Source organism: Actinia tenebrosa, unplaced genomic scaffold, assembly GCF_029948245.1.
Source record: "Actinia tenebrosa isolate PJP-AT-01 unplaced genomic scaffold, QUT_ActTen_1.0 PGA_scaffold8__29_contigs__length_14323225, whole genome shotgun sequence".
In the NCBI taxonomy this organism is placed as follows: Eukaryota; Metazoa; Cnidaria; class Anthozoa; order Actiniaria; family Actiniidae; genus Actinia; species Actinia tenebrosa.
Window position 1 is genome coordinate 515,010 of NW_028292585.1, and position 17,907 is coordinate 532,916.

At 38.8% G+C, this 17,907-nt stretch overlaps 1 protein-coding gene across 1 annotated transcript; it reads left to right on the forward strand.

Annotated features, from left to right (window-relative positions):
- The first annotated feature begins 759 nt into the window (after positions 1-759).
- On the forward strand, positions 760-17,406 carry LOC116291117 (uncharacterized). The gene is made up of 22 exons (XM_089023964.1): positions 760-1,083; positions 1,793-1,872; positions 2,309-2,398; positions 2,655-2,789; positions 3,319-3,447; positions 4,310-4,495; positions 4,985-5,059; positions 5,219-5,356; positions 5,667-5,801; positions 6,218-6,417; positions 7,361-7,655; positions 7,991-8,068; positions 8,166-8,303; positions 8,913-9,047; positions 9,526-9,740; positions 9,954-10,753; positions 13,007-13,130; positions 13,510-13,570; positions 14,138-14,266; positions 14,980-15,249; positions 15,969-16,183; positions 16,885-17,406. The coding sequence occupies exons 2-22, from the start codon at positions 1,812-1,814 to the stop codon at positions 17,278-17,280; spliced, it is 4,005 nt and encodes a 1,334-aa protein (XP_088880090.1). The 5' UTR covers positions 760-1,083; positions 1,793-1,811; the 3' UTR covers positions 17,281-17,406.
- Positions 17,407-17,907: the final 501 nt, after the last annotated feature.

Below are 17,907 nucleotides of genomic sequence, written 5' to 3' on the forward strand. Positions count from 1 at the left end.
ACTCCGGCCTCCTGTCGTAACTGCCATCACGTGATGTCTCAAAGCCTCTATAATCTAAGCGTAAACGGATGTCTCTATTTTTCCTTTTCACGAGCACCAAAGGGCGAAGAATGGGGTCTGGAAGATGGTTTAAGGAAGCCATTGTAAAACATCCTGTTTATTTCCAATTCTTCGTTTGCAATAGACGCGTCATAGCCACCATGTTGGAAGAATTTGACAAAAGATTTTTCAATGAATTCTTTCGTTATATCTTCCAACATGGCGGACATCCCTTTTGTTACTGTGCTCTCTTGGGATTGATTGCAAACCAAGAATTCGGCTCACTCCATTTTATGCATTACATCTCCAGGGTTCACAATACACCTTTAAGCTTCGTTGTATATTTTGCACATTTCAGACCATGTGATGCCACTCCTGGGAGTTGATTCTTTTGTGTGTAAATATTTTAACATGTTCGTCATAAAAGAACAACTCTCAAGTGAATGAAATATGGTCTGAAATGGGCAACCAGTCTAATGCAATCTGATTTGAAATAATCACATGCTAATTAGGGAAAGTCACAAAAAATAAGAATAACATCGAGAAAGTGATGCATAATTAATGAATTAATCTCTAAAGCTGATTTTAATTGCGAAGAGATATGAATTCCCAAAGAATGTCCTGCGCACCAGTTTGTGATTTTTCGCCTTTTTTTCCGACTTTTTTTTCTTTCTTTCTTTTTTTTTTTTTTTTTGGTTTTTTTTTTTTTTTTTTTGCTCCTTTCCCCCTTTAATCGTTATTTGAAGGGACAGAGAAGGGGAAATTTCAAGATTTTGAAATTGCTTCCTGTGTTTACGAGCCAGCGAAGCGAACGACTTCAAAACCGATCAATAAGCTCCATGTAGTTGTTCAATACACCAACCTGTTTTCCACGTTTTTCTTAAGAGAAAACCCGACCATTAAACACATCAATTTTTCATTCACTCTTGCCTTTTCATTCGTTTTCCATTGATAGCAACAATAATAGTATTGTTTGAAAAGATCTTTAGATAGGGAACTTGAAAATATTTAACCGTAAACAGAAGTCCAACTCTCTCCAAACAGGTATGTTTTCTATTTTGACTACAACTTTTTTGTTTGAAAATATCTTTTGTTTGGGTGTTGGATCATATTTCGGATAGTCAAAATATTCAGGTGAAAAGAATAAGCTTTTAGTAAGCTAGTAAAACAATAAGTGACAAAAAATATTGGAATGTGATAGATATCTAAATAAACCCACAGCTATAACTATAATATGATAACTAGGTTATATAGAGATCTACTTTATATTTACTCCTACGTATTACTTATCAAAAATCCTTATTAATGGATTTTTGATGAAATATTTTTCTTAAAGATATTTTTGTCATCCTATTGAATGGGATAGTGATCGATAACTAAATAAACACACACAGTTGGAGATTTAACATAAAACCTATGTTTTTTTTTACTATGACCCTTCACAGTCTTGTAAAGTAGAGGGGCACTTAAATACTTTTCCAAGAATAGCAAGAAAATAATTGATTGATAGGTGTTATAGCAGATATTTAGTTTATATTTAAGGTATCTCGTAAAGTTTAATTTATTTGAAGGATTTTGGTAAAATATCTTTGTCAAAACTTTGGTAACCCTTGGAAAGCGATAGGTAGGTAAATAAACAGTAAATAACGATAGGTAAATAAATAGTAAATAACGATAGGTAAATAAATAGTAAATAACGATAGGTAATTGAGTATATATATAATATTTTAAGGTATTTTTTGTTCTCTTAAAGAAGGCAGACCGAAACAAGAATGAATTGGACTGCTTGCTTTGCAGTATTGTTTGCCTTGCTTGCTATTTCAAGTTGTAAAGGTATGTCTATGAATGCTCAAAAAGAACGAAAGGGAAAAAAGAAAGTGAAAAAAATAGAGAATAATAGGAATTGAAGCGAATAGTTAAAGCTTTCTCTCGAAATTAAAATCATAAACTTAAAAATTTCTAATATTAAAGTGAGCACAGTAAATCCGTGAAACTTTAGTAATACTAAATAGCACAATTTCATGCAAATTCCATTGTTTTCTATTGTTTAATTAGCTCTGTTTTGTACTATTTAGTAATTAGTGTTTCACGGATTAATTGTTTGCACTCTACTTGCTACGTATACTAGGGCCCAGTTTACGATGACTCTGGGTTTATTTTCACCACAGGTAGCCCAAGGTATTAAAAATGTTTGTCTATTTTTAGAAATTTTATACATTTATTACAGGTAATATTTTAGTTTTTGTTTATTAAGTTTACATTTATCTAGATTACAGAAGGCACAGAGTAGCAGTAGATTTTGAAGAAGAAGATGATGAGGGTAAAGAGATAAGTGCGAAGGCTCTCGACTGGAAAAAAGGTGGGTATGTTAATAATGGTGGTCGTCTGAGGGAGAATTCATTTGTATCAATCAGCTGAATGAATCTCGTGAATCTCGTTGTCATAACGAGCTCTTTAATGTATCAGGACAAACATTACCATCCATGTGAATCATTCCATGACGCCAAATTATTTAATGACTTATATTAACTAATAGCCCAATTACATCCAACCAAATAACCACATTTCAGCACCTATTGCGTATTCATGGATATTTCTGTAATGTCGTGTTTCAGTTGTTATTGCCCCAGAAGACTGCAACGACAAATGGGACCAATGCTCTGATTTTTCCAGCAAAAACAACTGTCTTGAAAAATTTGACATAGCAGTCAGAAGGTGTCCATGGAGCTGCAGGCTCTGCAAGAAACCAGGTTGGTCATTCCTGAAACCACTGCTTTTAAATATCAAATTGTAGCAAGTGCGTAGACAAGGCGTAAACAGGGGGAGGCCCGAGGAGGCCACGGCATCCCCTTCATGACAAGAAAATGGCGGCTTTCTTATAACATATATGGTGCTTTTTACTTTTGGGCAACCAAACGTGGCAACAAAATAGCGGCTGTTTATTATTATTATAATTATTATTGTTCTATTTTTTAAATTTTTATTCGGCGTTCCGGGGGCCCTAACAAAGTGGCGAATTTTTGAATTTGGGCCATTTGAAGTCAACGAAAGGAGTCCAATCTAGGGTACCCACACCAGGAATGGTACTATACATTCAAAATTCTACATAATCTGCTGTTCTACACTTATTATTCATTTTTTAACTAGAAGGAACGAAAGTCGGAGAGTACCCGGAGTTACCTCTTAAGATAACTCTAAAGATTTTCACTGTTTTTTAGCTCAATTACAACAAAATATATTAAAAGAAGAAAATAAGTGAATACATCCTTTTTTCTTCAGATCTTGATCCAAAGGTATGCAAAGATTTAACAGACAATTGCAAGACATGGGTCGAAAATGGCGACTGTATACCTTATCCCGATTATATGACACAGAACTGCAAGAAAGCGTGCGAAATGTGTGGACCAGGTAAAGATAGTAATAAACACAACACAGTTACTTATGAGTGTTAGTTATGTTTTGATCGAAGGCGATTCAGAACCAAGGCGAAGGCTAATAACGCTTTGGTTTTCAATTATTATTATTATATTTTTTTAAATTTTAAGAGGATTTACACTAACTGCAACGAAAATGCATTGAAGAAAGGAAAGTCGCAGAGATGGGGAGCGAGCGCGCGCGTTTTGGCGCGAAACTGAGTTCCCTAATAGCTAAAAGTGAGGGGAAAACTGATTAACAAATATGGAATAACTTACTAACCTTAAGCCTTGGACCACAAGCCCTATTGCACCTTGGACTTCTCACACTAAAAATAACCAAACAAAACAGGATCAAAAATAAAGAAAGAGATAAATCACACTCTATAGTTTAGTGAGTACGAGTTAGCAAATTTTAAGGAGAAATTAGTCTTCAACCAACAACCCTTAGGAGTCGTTCAGTCCGAAATCTTCCCGGGACTTATATTGATGACGGCTGCGAAGGAGAATACCAACAAGACTGACGCCCAACGATTCTATTATTTTCTCCGTTGTGATGAACTCCAGGGTCACACAGACGGGTAGCGTGTACCACATCCCATGGTAATAAGGGGACAACGACATAACCGCCATGGTGGTTAATGTTACGAAAAAATTAAGATCAAAACTGTTGTTAAAGTCAATCAACATGGCGGCTATGCCGTCGCATGCACTTAAAGAATTACGGTACTTAACTCTACGGTCTAAGTAAGGTTAGGCTCGGTATTAAGCCATGAGGTTGTGGTTCGCGCGCATCGAAACGACCACGGCTGAAAATTAGCTTAGAGTAAAGTTTGTCTAATTTGTTTTATTTCAAGAAACGACCAAATTCGACACCGATCCTCGATGTACTGAGTGGAGCAAAGGCGGATACTGCAGCACAACAGCAAAAATATCAGAGACGTGCCAGTACAGCTGTAAGAAATACCACAACGTCAAAGCAGCAAAGTCGGAATTTCCTTCACCAATACAAGCGCTATATCCACTTCAAATGAAACCAAATAGTATGTATACATCTTCATAACAGAATCAGAGCCAGTCTACAATCTAGGTGAAAACTTAGCCTTTAAAATTTTATAGATACCCTGGGCTGATCTAAGTCAGGGCATGGCTAACTCACAGATAGATCCCTGAAACAACCTCTGGGCTGATCAAAGTCAGGGCACGGCTAACTCACAGATCGAACGCTAAAACAACCTCTAGGCTGATGGAAGTCAGGGCACGGCTAACTCACAGATCAAATTGAAATTTGGTTTTTTAGGTTGTACGGAGGGAGGAAATCCAGAGAATAAAAAGGTGATTGGTCTATGATAGAACCTACGAGCGACAGCGGTGATAGGCGGCGCATTATTTCTGGGCAGGCACCCGCGCTCATCAATAAATAGAAAAATGTTATTCAGATAAATCACCGCAGAAATTAACGTGACTATCTAATATATCACGTGACTAACCAATAAAACAATAAATATCTTGTTATTCTTGGTACTCTTAAGCAGGTTTGGACAAGGAGAGTGAGGACTCTAATAATGAAGAACTTTCTGACAAGAATTCAGTTGAATGGAATAAAAGTGAGTGCTTGAGGGTGTAAGGCCATTCATTTCCAGAAAATGTTCGCGCCTCGTTCTGATAAATGGTACTTTTTCGTCGTCGCCTTTCAGAGCGTACCTGGTGCGCCTCTCCAAGATGAAACACGCGGTATCTAATAATAGCTTGTTATTCATTTATAGTAAGCATTACCCCAGAGAACTGTGCAAATAAAGCCAAAGACTGTGCTTATATCGCTAAGAAAGAGCAGTGTCTAAAACGTTTAGATTACGCCATCCAGTCTTGTCCTTGGAGCTGTCGATTCTGCAAAAGAGGCCAAGGTAGGACGAAGATTTAATGTTTGTATTTTGACTTGAAAAAGTATGGTGTTACCTGGCAAAGAAATGGCTTTTCATACTCAGCATATAAATGGCTTCCTTACTAAACCTGGCAAACAATTGATTTTCATACTAAGCATTTAAATGTCTTCCCTACTAAACCTGGCAAACAAATGGCTTTTCATACTAAGCATATAAATGGCTTCCCTACTAAACCTGGCAAACAAATGGCTTCTCAAGTTAAGCATAAAAATGGTTTCCTAACTAACCAATCTAAAAAATACGTTAATCGATCGCTCAATCGTTTCAACAGAGTATGACCCCGCAAAATGTGAAGACCTGGCTGGAGATAAGAAGTGTAAGGAGTGGAAGGAGAACGGAGACTGCATACGTTTACCTGATTATATGCAGCAAAACTGCATGCAATCCTGTGAATTATGCGGACCAGGTAAATAGCACTACAAATTTTAATATACCTACATACCATTCTACCACAAACAAAATAATCTAATCACAAATCAAGACTTAAATTGAGACCTAATTTGAAATATACAAATTCCTTTTCATTTTTTGAAGCTTCAAAACAAACTTGAAATCAAATTAATAAACAAATAAATTGATCTAAGTTGATAAGTCGAAGAAACACCAGTCATGATCATTCCAGTTATTCTTGGATTAACCTATATCCTATAGATTATCACCTATTCAATCATTTTTGAAATAGTTGTATCTTATAACCATATGTACAATTCCACGGATCCTCACTGGAACACATGAATATTCTGCTCAAAATCAATTGGAGGATAACCCTGAGCAACATATAACTCTAAACTAGAGTATTAATACACGTATTTGACATTGTAGAAAGTAACCAATTTGATGGAGATGTGCGATGTCCATTCTGGGGAAAGTATGGTTACTGCAAGATCAATGCTCAAATCAGTAACGAATGTCCTTATAGTTGCACCAAATACATCAACGTACCAGCTGCCATTCAACCATATCCTTATCCAATCATTGCACTACATCCTTACCAACCAACACCAACTCCAAGTCCACCAACGGTGAGGAATTAATTCATTACTGGGCTACCTGTGGTCAGTGCAAGTTATAAATTGATAGTGGGGTAGTTATTCACGTCTCTCAAAACTCCAGTGTATGCGGGCTTGAGTCGTCATTAGCGTTACATATACAAATTACTGGGCTATCTATTGTGGACTAAAAAATAATTACTAGGTTGCCTGTCATAAGATAGGATAGGCTTTGAAAGGCGTGTAGTTTTTCCATTCCAGACCACAGGTCATTACCTTGAGTATAATCTCTTTGATCAATGGTTATGCATAATATAAAAGACACATGATATAGACCCCTTGTATGGGACATCAAAGCAGCTCGATCTGGAGGACAAAACAAAAGAATTCCAATCTCCTGAGAATTGGAACCTATTTTCTGTCCTTGATTGAGCTGCATTCCAAAGTGCTGCAAGGCTAAGGGTCTATCCTAATGTAACTAATTGTGTAGATCAGCCCTGTTAATCTCATATAGGTAACTGTCCAATTGTTTTCTTAATCAGTGGACAGGTCTTGTTGATATGGGATTAATCAGGCAGCTATATAATTAATAGGTAATGGGATTTCATGCTCCCAAATCAAAGACATCAAATAAATAATTAGAATTAAATCCCCCCCAAATCCCCCCCAAATCAAATAAATAATTAGAGTCGAAAAATTCCTCTGACTGCCAAATTGGACTCGGCCTACGGCCTCATCCAATTTTCTCAGTTCTCGGAATTTTCCTCGTCCAATTATTTCTTAATTGGACAGCATGGAGTCCTATTACATATACTAATTCATCTTTTGTAAAAATGACACTAATGATTTAAAAAGTACTTATACGATATGGATACAAAGAATCTTATTATTAAGAGAATGGCACGTTGTGTGAAATGGGAAAACATTACTTCCAAGGTAAAAGGTAAAAACTTCTATTGTTGTTTTCTCGTTTCAGACAAAACCTGGACAAACAACTGCGAAACCTGGACAAACAACTGCGAATCCTGGACAAACAACTGCGAATCCTGGACAAACAACTGCGAATCCTGGACAAACAACTGCGAAACCAGGCGAGACAACCCAAAAACCGGAGGGAGAAAAGACCACAGAAACACCAGCAAAGACAACTCCAAGACCTGAAATACAACCAACACAACCTCCACAACCCCAGCAACCGGAACCACAGCAGCAACCACAACCACAACCACAACCACAACCACAAGAGCAACCACAACCAAATGGTGACCGAGGTAAATCAACATAGAGTAGGAGTTTTAATTGTACTGCAGCAGGTGGCAGCTGATTCGCCCTGCACAATACTAAGCTTCCCTCTCCAACATGCACATGGAATGATGTAATAATTAAGTTGAGTAGTTTTATATATATTAATGATTATTATGATCATAATAATAATAACTAACAATAAATTTATATAAAATATTATTTAAAATAATATATTCATGTAATCGTGTAGCCCAAATCCTCAATATATATATATATATCCCCATCTAACGTAATTCTAATCCCTGATCACATTCACAAACTATTTTCAGTTAGTGTCATATAACTGTTTTCATCCGTTTAGCTAAATCAAAGAATGGCAAGAAGCATGGAAGATTAGTTGACGATTACACCAGGCGTCATTTCAAATACTGGAAGTTAAGTAAGTCAAACAAATACCATTGATCTTTTGTCGTTGATTTTTCCCCGAAAAGAAAATGGATCCGAAAAATATAAACTTTATGTTTTACAATTTTTAGTTACTATTGACCCCGAAGACTGCGAAGATATAAGCGAAGACTGCGAAAACTTTGCTGACGAAGGATATTGCTTAGAAAAATTCCATTACGCCAAGAAAACCTGCCCGTGGAGCTGCCGATTCTGTAAACGAACTAAAGGTAAGACTGTGAGTGGTACTGGGACGTCATACGATTATATCCCGCCATGTCGCGACACGTGTGTAATACTTAGATGTCACGTGATGATTTCCCGCCATGTCGTGACACGTGTGTAATACTTAGATGTCACGTGATGATTTCCCGCCATGTAGCGACACGTGTGTAATACTTAGATGTCACGTGATGATTTCCCGCCATGTAGCGACACGTGTGTAATACTTAGATGTCACGTGATGATTTCCCGCCATGTAGCGACACGTGTGTCACCAAGATGTCATGGGACTATTTTCCGGCATGTTGCAAGACGTTGTCGTACTGTGAATTCACGTGATTATTTCCCGTCATTCAGTGGGACAAGTATGAAAATGAGACATCAAGTGATTATTTCCCGCAATTTTCTGGGACAAGTGTGATACTAAAACATCACGTGATTATTTCCTGCTATTTTCTGGAACAAACGTGATACTAAAACATCACGTGATTATTCCCTGCCATTTTCTGGTACAAACGTGATACTAAAACATCACGTGATTATTTCCCGCCATTTTCTGGGACAAACGTGATACTAAAACATCACGTGATTATTTCTCGCCATTTCCTTTATTTCAGAACACGGGACCGATAGGTGCAGAGATTTGGCAGGGGCTGAAAGTTGCAGGCAGTGGGCATCCAAAGGTGACTGCATTCATTTACCCGATTACATGATGCAGAACTGTAAAAGATCATGCGAACTATGTGGACCAGGTAAATAGAAATGAGTGACTAATTGAAGATGCAATATATTTGACGTTGATCACGCAGTAGGTACCCAACAGTTCGTGGCTCAAGCAAGACAACATTGGAATTTAGAAGTTAATTTTTACGGAAGGTAGAGCCCTAGAACCTGGGGAAAACTCAGAGCACAGGAGAGAACCAACAAGCAACTTTACTCACAGGTGATGTCTCTTCTCGGGAACCATCCTCAATTATGAGGGAGAAACAGAGGGAGCTGATTAGAAGCAGACACCACCTATATGTTCTTCTTAACAATAAGAATTAATAAGCCTTAGGTTGTCGCTAATCACCCACCACAAGTACAGCTGTGGTGCAGCTCTAAGGGTCCGACTTGAAAGTAATGTGAAGGCATTTCTGTCAGCCACTATACAGTCCATGCATGACCCCGGAGCACTGCTCTAACCAGAATAAGACTGGAATTAATTCGTTTCTTTCTATTTTGAACCAGAAACTGGATTCAGATACCAAGATGAAGACGTACGCTGTCCTTTTTGGGGCAAGGCAGGTTACTGTACTACAGACACCGACATCAACCTGAACTGTCCACACAGCTGTCGCAAGTATCGAAGGGTAGAACCAGCACCTGAACCATATCCATACCCGATCCAAGCACTTCATCCTTACCAACCGACCCCCATCCCTCCTACTCCTGCTCCTACTGGGGTGAGAATTCTAGAGTTGAATTTGTACTGTATTAGTGACCGTCATATGCCTTTCGATTTAGGCCAATCATTAGACTTAGCAGCCATCAATGGCCAATCACAAAGCATGAAAGCTACTTGGCTTATTTTGTGCTTCTAGCTCTTGATGATGTCGTCGCGTTTTCGTGAAAAATGTTTCTGATGATGAAACCGTTTTTGTTTTTTTTACCATCAGTCACTCTCCACTGTTGTATACCCCGCACCGTACCCGGTACCTGGACCCCCTGGACCTCCTGGAGCTCCTGCAACACCACCTCCTACCGCAGCGACGTCTCCGGCACCGGCACCGGCACCACCACCACCACCCACCACCGCCACCACCCCAGTACCATCCACATCCACATCCCCAGCACCACAGCCCTCTCCAGCACCACAACCCTCTCCATCGCCACAACCCTCTCCATCGCCACAACCCTCTCCATCGCCAGAACCCGCTCCATCGCCACAACCCTCTCCATCGCCAGAACCCGCTCCATCGCCAGAACCCGCTCCATCGCCAGAACCCGCTCCATCGCCAGAACCCTCTCCATCACCAGAACCCTCTCCATCGCCAGAACCCTCTCCATCGCCAGAACCCTCGCCTTCCCCAACTCCAACCCCATCTCCTTCACCGGAACCCTCGCCATCCCCATCCCCAGAACCCTCCCCATCCCCCGAACCATCGGAACAGCCCGAGGAATCTACACCAACCTCATCCCCGCCATCAGAAGAGGAAGAAACACCAGAACCATCCGAAAATTCACCAACTGAAGCTCCAAGCCAAGCAGGTGGTCCAGAGGCACCTGAAATTGAATCTTCAACGTTAACCGACGCTTCCGGCGAAAACGAAGAATTAGAAAAATTTGAAGGAGGAAGCGGAAGCGGAAGTGACAAGAGACCTACAGCCCGAGAAAATGAAGAAGAACTTGTGGATGGTTCAGCTGACATCGATGAGAAAATATTTAAAGAAAAATCACTTGGTAAAAAAGAGAAAAAGTAAAGCAACCATGATGAATGGTTTGCGCGAGGGGAAAAAATTTCGTCTAGAACTAATAACTAAAATAATATTAATACATTTTACAAATTTACAAAAAATATATCTGAACTATGTGAAAATTATTTTTTCTCACTGCGAAGTTCCTTAGATTACTACTATTGTTTTGCTCAAATTTCAGTTTTAATGTGTGTGTGCGTGGGCTTTGTTCTGCCGTTTAGTTGTAGCACTGGTTAAATCGATCGATTTGAGATTATGGAAATATGTTAGAAGTAGCGTGTTGGAATACACCTTTTGAGCTTCGTATGCCAATTGTCCATTTCAGATCACATGACACTCCCTTGAGAATTATTATTTTATGACGAACATGTTAAAATACACTTATTTCAATAAAGTTAGTCACCAAAAAACCTAGAAAGCTGAGATCACCGAGCATCATGGGAAACTTTTCATATCAAAAAAGCATATATATGCAAAGCTTTTTTAATACAAACTGCAGCTCGATGATGCTCAGAAGAGGTGAGACTGTAACCCGTAAGAGATTCGCAAGTCCATAAACAGTTATCAAGCGGTTGAACGTGTAAATTGAATCTACCTATAATCCTTGTCGGCCTCAGCTTTATAGCTTTTCAGGTGACTAACTTTATTGAAATAAGTGTATTTAGATATGAAAGAATCAACTCCAAGAGTGGCATCAAATGGTCTGAATTGTGCACAATAAAACAATGAACTGACCTAATAACGTCAGTCCAACCTTTTGGGCACTCTCTTGGTATGGAAATACTTCCGGAATATTTCTATCATTTGGAGCGCGCACGATTTTTCCAGTGTATAGTGCGGGCTTTTGAAATTTATGGCGACACTTTTTTTACCCATTTGCAAAAGCCCGCCAAAAAGCAAATTCAACGTGAGATTGAAACACTTGAACAGGGATTACGGAAAACGCCCCAACATGAAACGTAAGCGAGAAAAACAAAGGGTCTCCATTCAAGGAATTTTGCACCGATACACCACTCAATTTAAAGAAATATTTCAAATAAATCCTTTAAGAAAAATAAATCAAATGAGCACTTAAAAAGTGTAAGATTAAATGTAACTGATGGGTTGTGCGTAAATTCTTGTATAAAAATTCGCTATTTTGACTATCATGATTGTTAAAAATAAATGTTTTAAAATATCAAAGAACAGCAAAGTGTGATTGTGTCCATTTGAACTTGAAAGTGGTATAAATTGAATATCGCTGTTTTTTTCTTAGGCCCCGTCCACACTATGCCGGATAAATTTGAATCCGAATTTTCAAACCGAAACCGAAAAAAAATTTTCCGTCCACACTAATACGGCTAGCCGGCGTTTTCAAATTGTTCCACTCTGGAGACCGTATTCGAAAAAATTCGTTTTCGGTGAAGAATTGTTCCGGATTCGGACGGTAGGCCTAACCGAATAAATAAAAATTCGGATTCAAATTTATCCGGCATAGTGTGGACGGGGCCTTATTAAATGTTTACCATACATTAAGATCACACACATAACTCCATTACTCGAGAAAAGAAATCTAAGCTGACTGATCTACTGAGCACTAATTCTAATTGATTTACAACTAATGAAGTAAGGAGTTGAAATGAAAACAGCCCCACAATACACTGCAATGACAACTCGACCCAGTCTTTTCCTCGACCTCGGAATGGCTAATAGAGTCAGGCCTGGTGCACAGTTGCGACAAGACGACAAAGCTAAGTACCCTTGTCTGGGTAGACGAATATGAGAATCGTGAGACTGGTGATTACTAGGCTACCAATGAATAAGATTTTAAACAAAATGGCGGCAAATATTATTAAGTTGCAATTGGATGGTGCTACGTTATAGTAAACGCACATTAGAATCCTCTTATTGTTTGAGGGTTTTTTGTTATAGATTTTTTTCAAATAAATAAAAAACGTAGAATTCGGAAAATATATTCTTTTTACGCTCAATGACATGACATATGAACTTTGGCATCACTTTGTTTTAAAATGAAAGATTATATCGAAAAAATGAAATGAATCCTAAAAAGAGCAGTTTGTAAAAGTGGTTTTTGAATCAATAACAAGGGAATAAAAAAACAATAAAAATACCGACACGCCCATTGACTATTCTATCTTTTCATATTATTCATTATTAAAGAATTGCTGACAGATTTATCGTTAAAATAATGGCCACCTGTAAAGTGATAATCACAACTCATAGGGCTTATCAAACTGATCAACCATGCTTACCAGAAACAGAATCGAGTACACTCCTTCAATTAAACCAAACAGATCGAGCCATTCAACATCACCACCAACACTTAGCTCATGCAAAATCAAGGTTGACAAAATGACATCAAATTGGTTATCTCACCAGGTATCCTAAGTTATTCTGAGACGACACAGATCCACATTTGTCACAGTTCAAAAGTATTGAAAACTCCACGCACGGGAGTTCCTAGACACTTTAGACAAAACAACGACAGCTGAAAGGTACGGCAGACCTCCTGCCTTTCTTACATCTCATTTGCTACTTTCGTTTGGAATTCAGGGCTTATATTTTTGCTAGAAAATAAGGTGTGACTAACATTTCACCTCAATTGTCTTAAAACATGAACATGTCGCATGAGAGTCTAACTTTTTACAATTATCTCATCATGTAAAAAAAAAGATTTAAAAACTGGAATTGTCAACGATGAATAACCAGGGTAAAATTTACTTATTTAGTTAGTTAAATATATTTTTTTATTTTATAGTTCAAGATGTGGAAACAGCTTCTCATAATACTGATCGTTATATACCTTATCGAAGCCAAGCGTAAGTACTGTACTGACATATGCACTATAAACTCCAGGCCAAAGTTAGATGAATATCGGCTTATTTCTTTGAGGAGAAAACCTCCAAAAAATATAAGGAGAAAAAGATATGGGGTTGCAGAGACCCCCTCGCTCCAGTTCTTCACGTTCGTAGGTTTTGTTGTCGCGACCGAGAAACACTGGAATGAGAAAGCCTAAACCACTAGAGTTAAGCCCGCAATTTTGAAGGTCAGAGGCAACACGAAGCATAGAAAACCAAGGCTTCTCTGTTTGTAGTCACCAAACAATGACTAATGAACACATATCAATGATGCCCGCAAACATATAGATCAGAGACAACATGGACCACAAGTAACGTTGCAAACACTAGGCTTCGTTGTATCTAGTCATCAAACAGTGACTAATGAACACATATCCAATGACGTCCGCAATCATATAGGTCAGAGAGAAAACGGAACTTTCTAGTAATGCATTTTGCGTCAGCTTAGAGCTTATTGTTACTCTGTTCAACTAACCGCATAACATTCTTTGTTGTTGGTCATTCTAACGTCATTGTCTCTTCCTTTAGATCTTAAAAAGGTGAGAAAGGCGCACAAGACTAAAAAGCCTTCTGATATTGGGAGCAGTGGGGAGGGACCTGGACCTGAACCAGCCCCAGCCCCGGCATATTCAAGCGGAGATGTGGACTGGGAAAAGAGTAAGTGCAGGTTACTTAACTAGGAGGGAAAACGATGTTTCTAATATCAACATATTTTTCCAATTTCTGTCATACATATATGTTATCATACATATACATCATACATAGAGGATATTACATGGGCGCGCGGAGATACGAAATTTATCTTCGAGTGTTGAAAAGATCTCTCACAAGTGGGCGCAGCGAACGAGTGAGAGATTTTCAACACGAGAAGATAAATTTCGTATCTCCAAGCGCCCATGTAATATTCTGTTTATTATAGAATTATCAATGATGTTTTGGCTTTTTCAGGCAATTCTTTCCGTGTATTTTTTAATAGCCATCGCAATGGTGTTATTTTCACACGTGAAAATAACATGTTATTTTCACGTGTGAAGATATCAGTTTTTCGAAATAGAGAAAAATAGATATTTCATTGGTAATTATATAATAAATATAGTTATTTTATAGTTAATACTTATTCATAATTATCGTTTGGTACATTCTACTTCTGTTTCGGTCCAACAAACACCATATATAGCATGGCAAAAAAACGTATACCCAGAATGTACCATGTCCGCTATCTGGGGTTAAAAACGAAATAATTTCCTTCTGAGGATTGCATTATAGTTTTCTTATAGTTATGACCCCCAAAAAGGTATTTATGGGATTTATTGGAAGCGAATGTTTTGGCCTATTTTATATTTTTACCTTTATTTTCACGACGACTCCAGTTGACATCGACGAAGATGAATGCGAGGACAAAGGAAAAGACTGCGAGACAGTCGCAAACGAAGGAGAATGCCTCAAACGGTTTGAATACGTCCTGAAACACTGTCCCTGGAGCTGTCGATTCTGTAAGAAGAAAGGACGAGACACTAAGAAATGTAAAGATCTGGCGGGCTCAAGACATTGTGAGGGATGGAAAACTAATGGAGATTGTCTTCTTCTTCCTGATTTTATGGCACAGAACTGCAAGATGACATGCGAGCTGTGTGGGCCAGGTATTACAATTTGACGATCAATCTTATTAGAGCATTGCGATGTTTTTCTATAGGCGATGCGCAAAATGATCCATGAGAATGAAAGGACAGAAGACAATGACGGCCATGTTGGTGGACATAAACAAAGAAATCAAAATCGAATCTTTTGTTCTGTTTAAATCAACCAACATGGTGGCTATGACGGAGCCAACCAACATGGCGGCCCCAGAAGATAGATCCTTTCTACCTGGGCATATCCCCACCTACCCTGCGAGCAGAGTCTCCTTTCCTTCTCTCGCCCATAGAGGAGTTAAAAGGAGACGCTGCTCGCAGGGTAATCCCCACCCCACCCCATTTCAGACACTTGAAATTGCTACGTGCCATTTTTTGTTTTATTGTTGTGAGACTGAAGAAATATGAATATGAATACAGCTCAAGCAGAACCTTATTCTCAGAAATAATAACTAGGAAAACCTTTCGTCTGGTTTATTAGCATTGTCTAAATGTCCAAATGGGTATAGCTAGCCACCATCTCCATATCCCCTTCTTTGGTACCTCTTCCCCCTCCCCTCCCCCACTAAGTCACATATTAGCATTTTTCAATACTTTTTATCAATGATCGATATGGGCTTAAAACAATTCTACTCGACGCTCAAGGAAAGATTGTAATCGATGACCGCAGTCTACATTCACCAAACCATTGGTTCTTCAATCGCTAAAAGTTATTTGAATATTTTTAGAAACATCTATGAAGTACATAGATGAGGACGTTCGCTGCCCAGAGTGGTCTCAGAATGGTTATTGTCATACAAATACGGACATTAATCTACATTGTCCACATAGCTGTCGTAAATATCAGCACGTGCCAGCAGCAGCCATACCTTATCCATACAGGTTTATCGCTCTTCATCCTTATCAATATAATGTTATTAGAACGACACCGCCACCAAAAACGGTAAGAAATGAAAGAAAAGTAACTAGAGAGCATACCATATATCCGTGAAAAACTTTGGAAGAAATTGCGCAAATTTTCACACATTAGTGAGTGCAGTAGACCTCAGTAGAGCGTAGAAAAACTTACAAAACCGTACAAAACTTTGCACTAATTCGTACAATTTTAACTTTTTCATGCATATATCGAATGCGCTCCATATAGGAACGGCTAGTGAGAGAAGTTCCAAGAATATACTCTTTTACTTTGGGAATACAGTTTCCCTATTTCGGACCATGTGTCATTCCCAAGAGTATTATTCCCATCTTTAAAGATCGCGCATGAAATGACACATGAATATGGACACAACTGAAACAAATAATCTTATTCTTAAGAGAATTTGACGTGGTCTGAAATGAGAAAACATTACGGCCAAGCTTAAAGGGTCTATTTCCATGGAGACGTAGACACACAAAGAGAGGGATTGGGGAGAGAGAGGAAGAATGCAAAAAAGCAAGGAAAAAAATAATTCGTTGCCTTTTGATGACGTAACTATTCCTATGTTCTGACTACAATATCCTCAAATTCCTACTTCTACCGAATAAATTGTTTTGTACAATTTAGACCGCTCAGGCAGTTGAGACGACAACACCGAAGCCAACAGAAACGACCACCGCTGCACCTCAAACTGAAGCTACCACAAAAGCACCAGAAACGACAACAAGCCAAACGACACCAAAACCTACAACAAAACCAGCTCCAACACCTGCACCCGAGCCAGCACCCGAACCGGCGCCGCAACCCGACCAGCACCCGAACCGGCGCCGCAACCAGCACCCGAACCGGCGCCGCAACCAGCACCCGTACCAGCACCCGAGCCCGCGCCTGCGCCGGCACCAGCCCCCGAACCCGCTCCAGCACCAGCATCCGAACCTGCATCCGAACCAGCGCCTGAACCAGCATCCGAATCAGCATCCGAACCAGCACCCGAACCAGCACCCGAATCTACGGAAGCCCCAGCAGCAGCAGCACTCCCATCCAATCAAGCTAAACCTGCTGATCAGTCATCGAAGAAGCGTGGGAAGCACTCAAAAAGATCGAAACATGGAAAAAAACACTAGGAGTTATGTCAATATTATGGGACGTGGAGGAAAGTAGCGAAAGAAATGGGAAATACGAACGTTTATCAGCGAATGCCTTAATATGTAACTCAAAGTCACAAAATTAAAGATTTAAAATCGTTGAAATGTGCGTGGACTGAATTAATTATAACAAAAGAATAGATAATGAAGATAATGAAGATGATGATGATGATAATATTATGGTGATAATGGTGGTGATGATAATGGTTATGATAATGATTATAATGCGGGTGACGATGAAAGTGATGATGATGACGATTATGATAATGATGGTAATGACTATGATTATGAATAATAGGATGACTACCAGGAAGATCATGAAGAGGGATCATGATGATGATGATGATGACTTCCCACGTTAAAAGGATATGGATGCGGATAATAATGATAATAATGATGTTGATGATGATTTTGATGATGATGAGGATAAGAATAATAGGATAACGATCAGGAAGATCATGAAGAGGGATCATGATGATGATGATGATGACTTCCCACGTTAAAAGGATATGGATGCGGATAATAATGAAGACGATGATGACAATGAAGATGATGATGATGATGATGATTTTCATGATGATGATGATTTTCATGATGATGATGATT

What these genes read in the sequence shown, in the direction of transcription:
- LOC116291117 (XM_089023964.1), top strand. Translation starts at nt 1,812, where the DNA reads ATGAATTGGACTGCTTGCTTTGCAGTATTGTTTGCCTTGCTTGCTATT. An exon ending in ACTTCAAATGAAACCAAATA is followed by an intron (nt 4,496 to 4,984) that starts GTATGTATACAT and finishes GGTACTCTTAAG; the next exon opens with CAGGTTTGGACAAGGAGAGT. An exon ending in TTCAGTTGAATGGAATAAAA is followed by an intron (nt 5,060 to 5,218) that starts GTGAGTGCTTGA and finishes ATTCATTTATAG; the next exon opens with TAAGCATTACCCCAGAGAAC.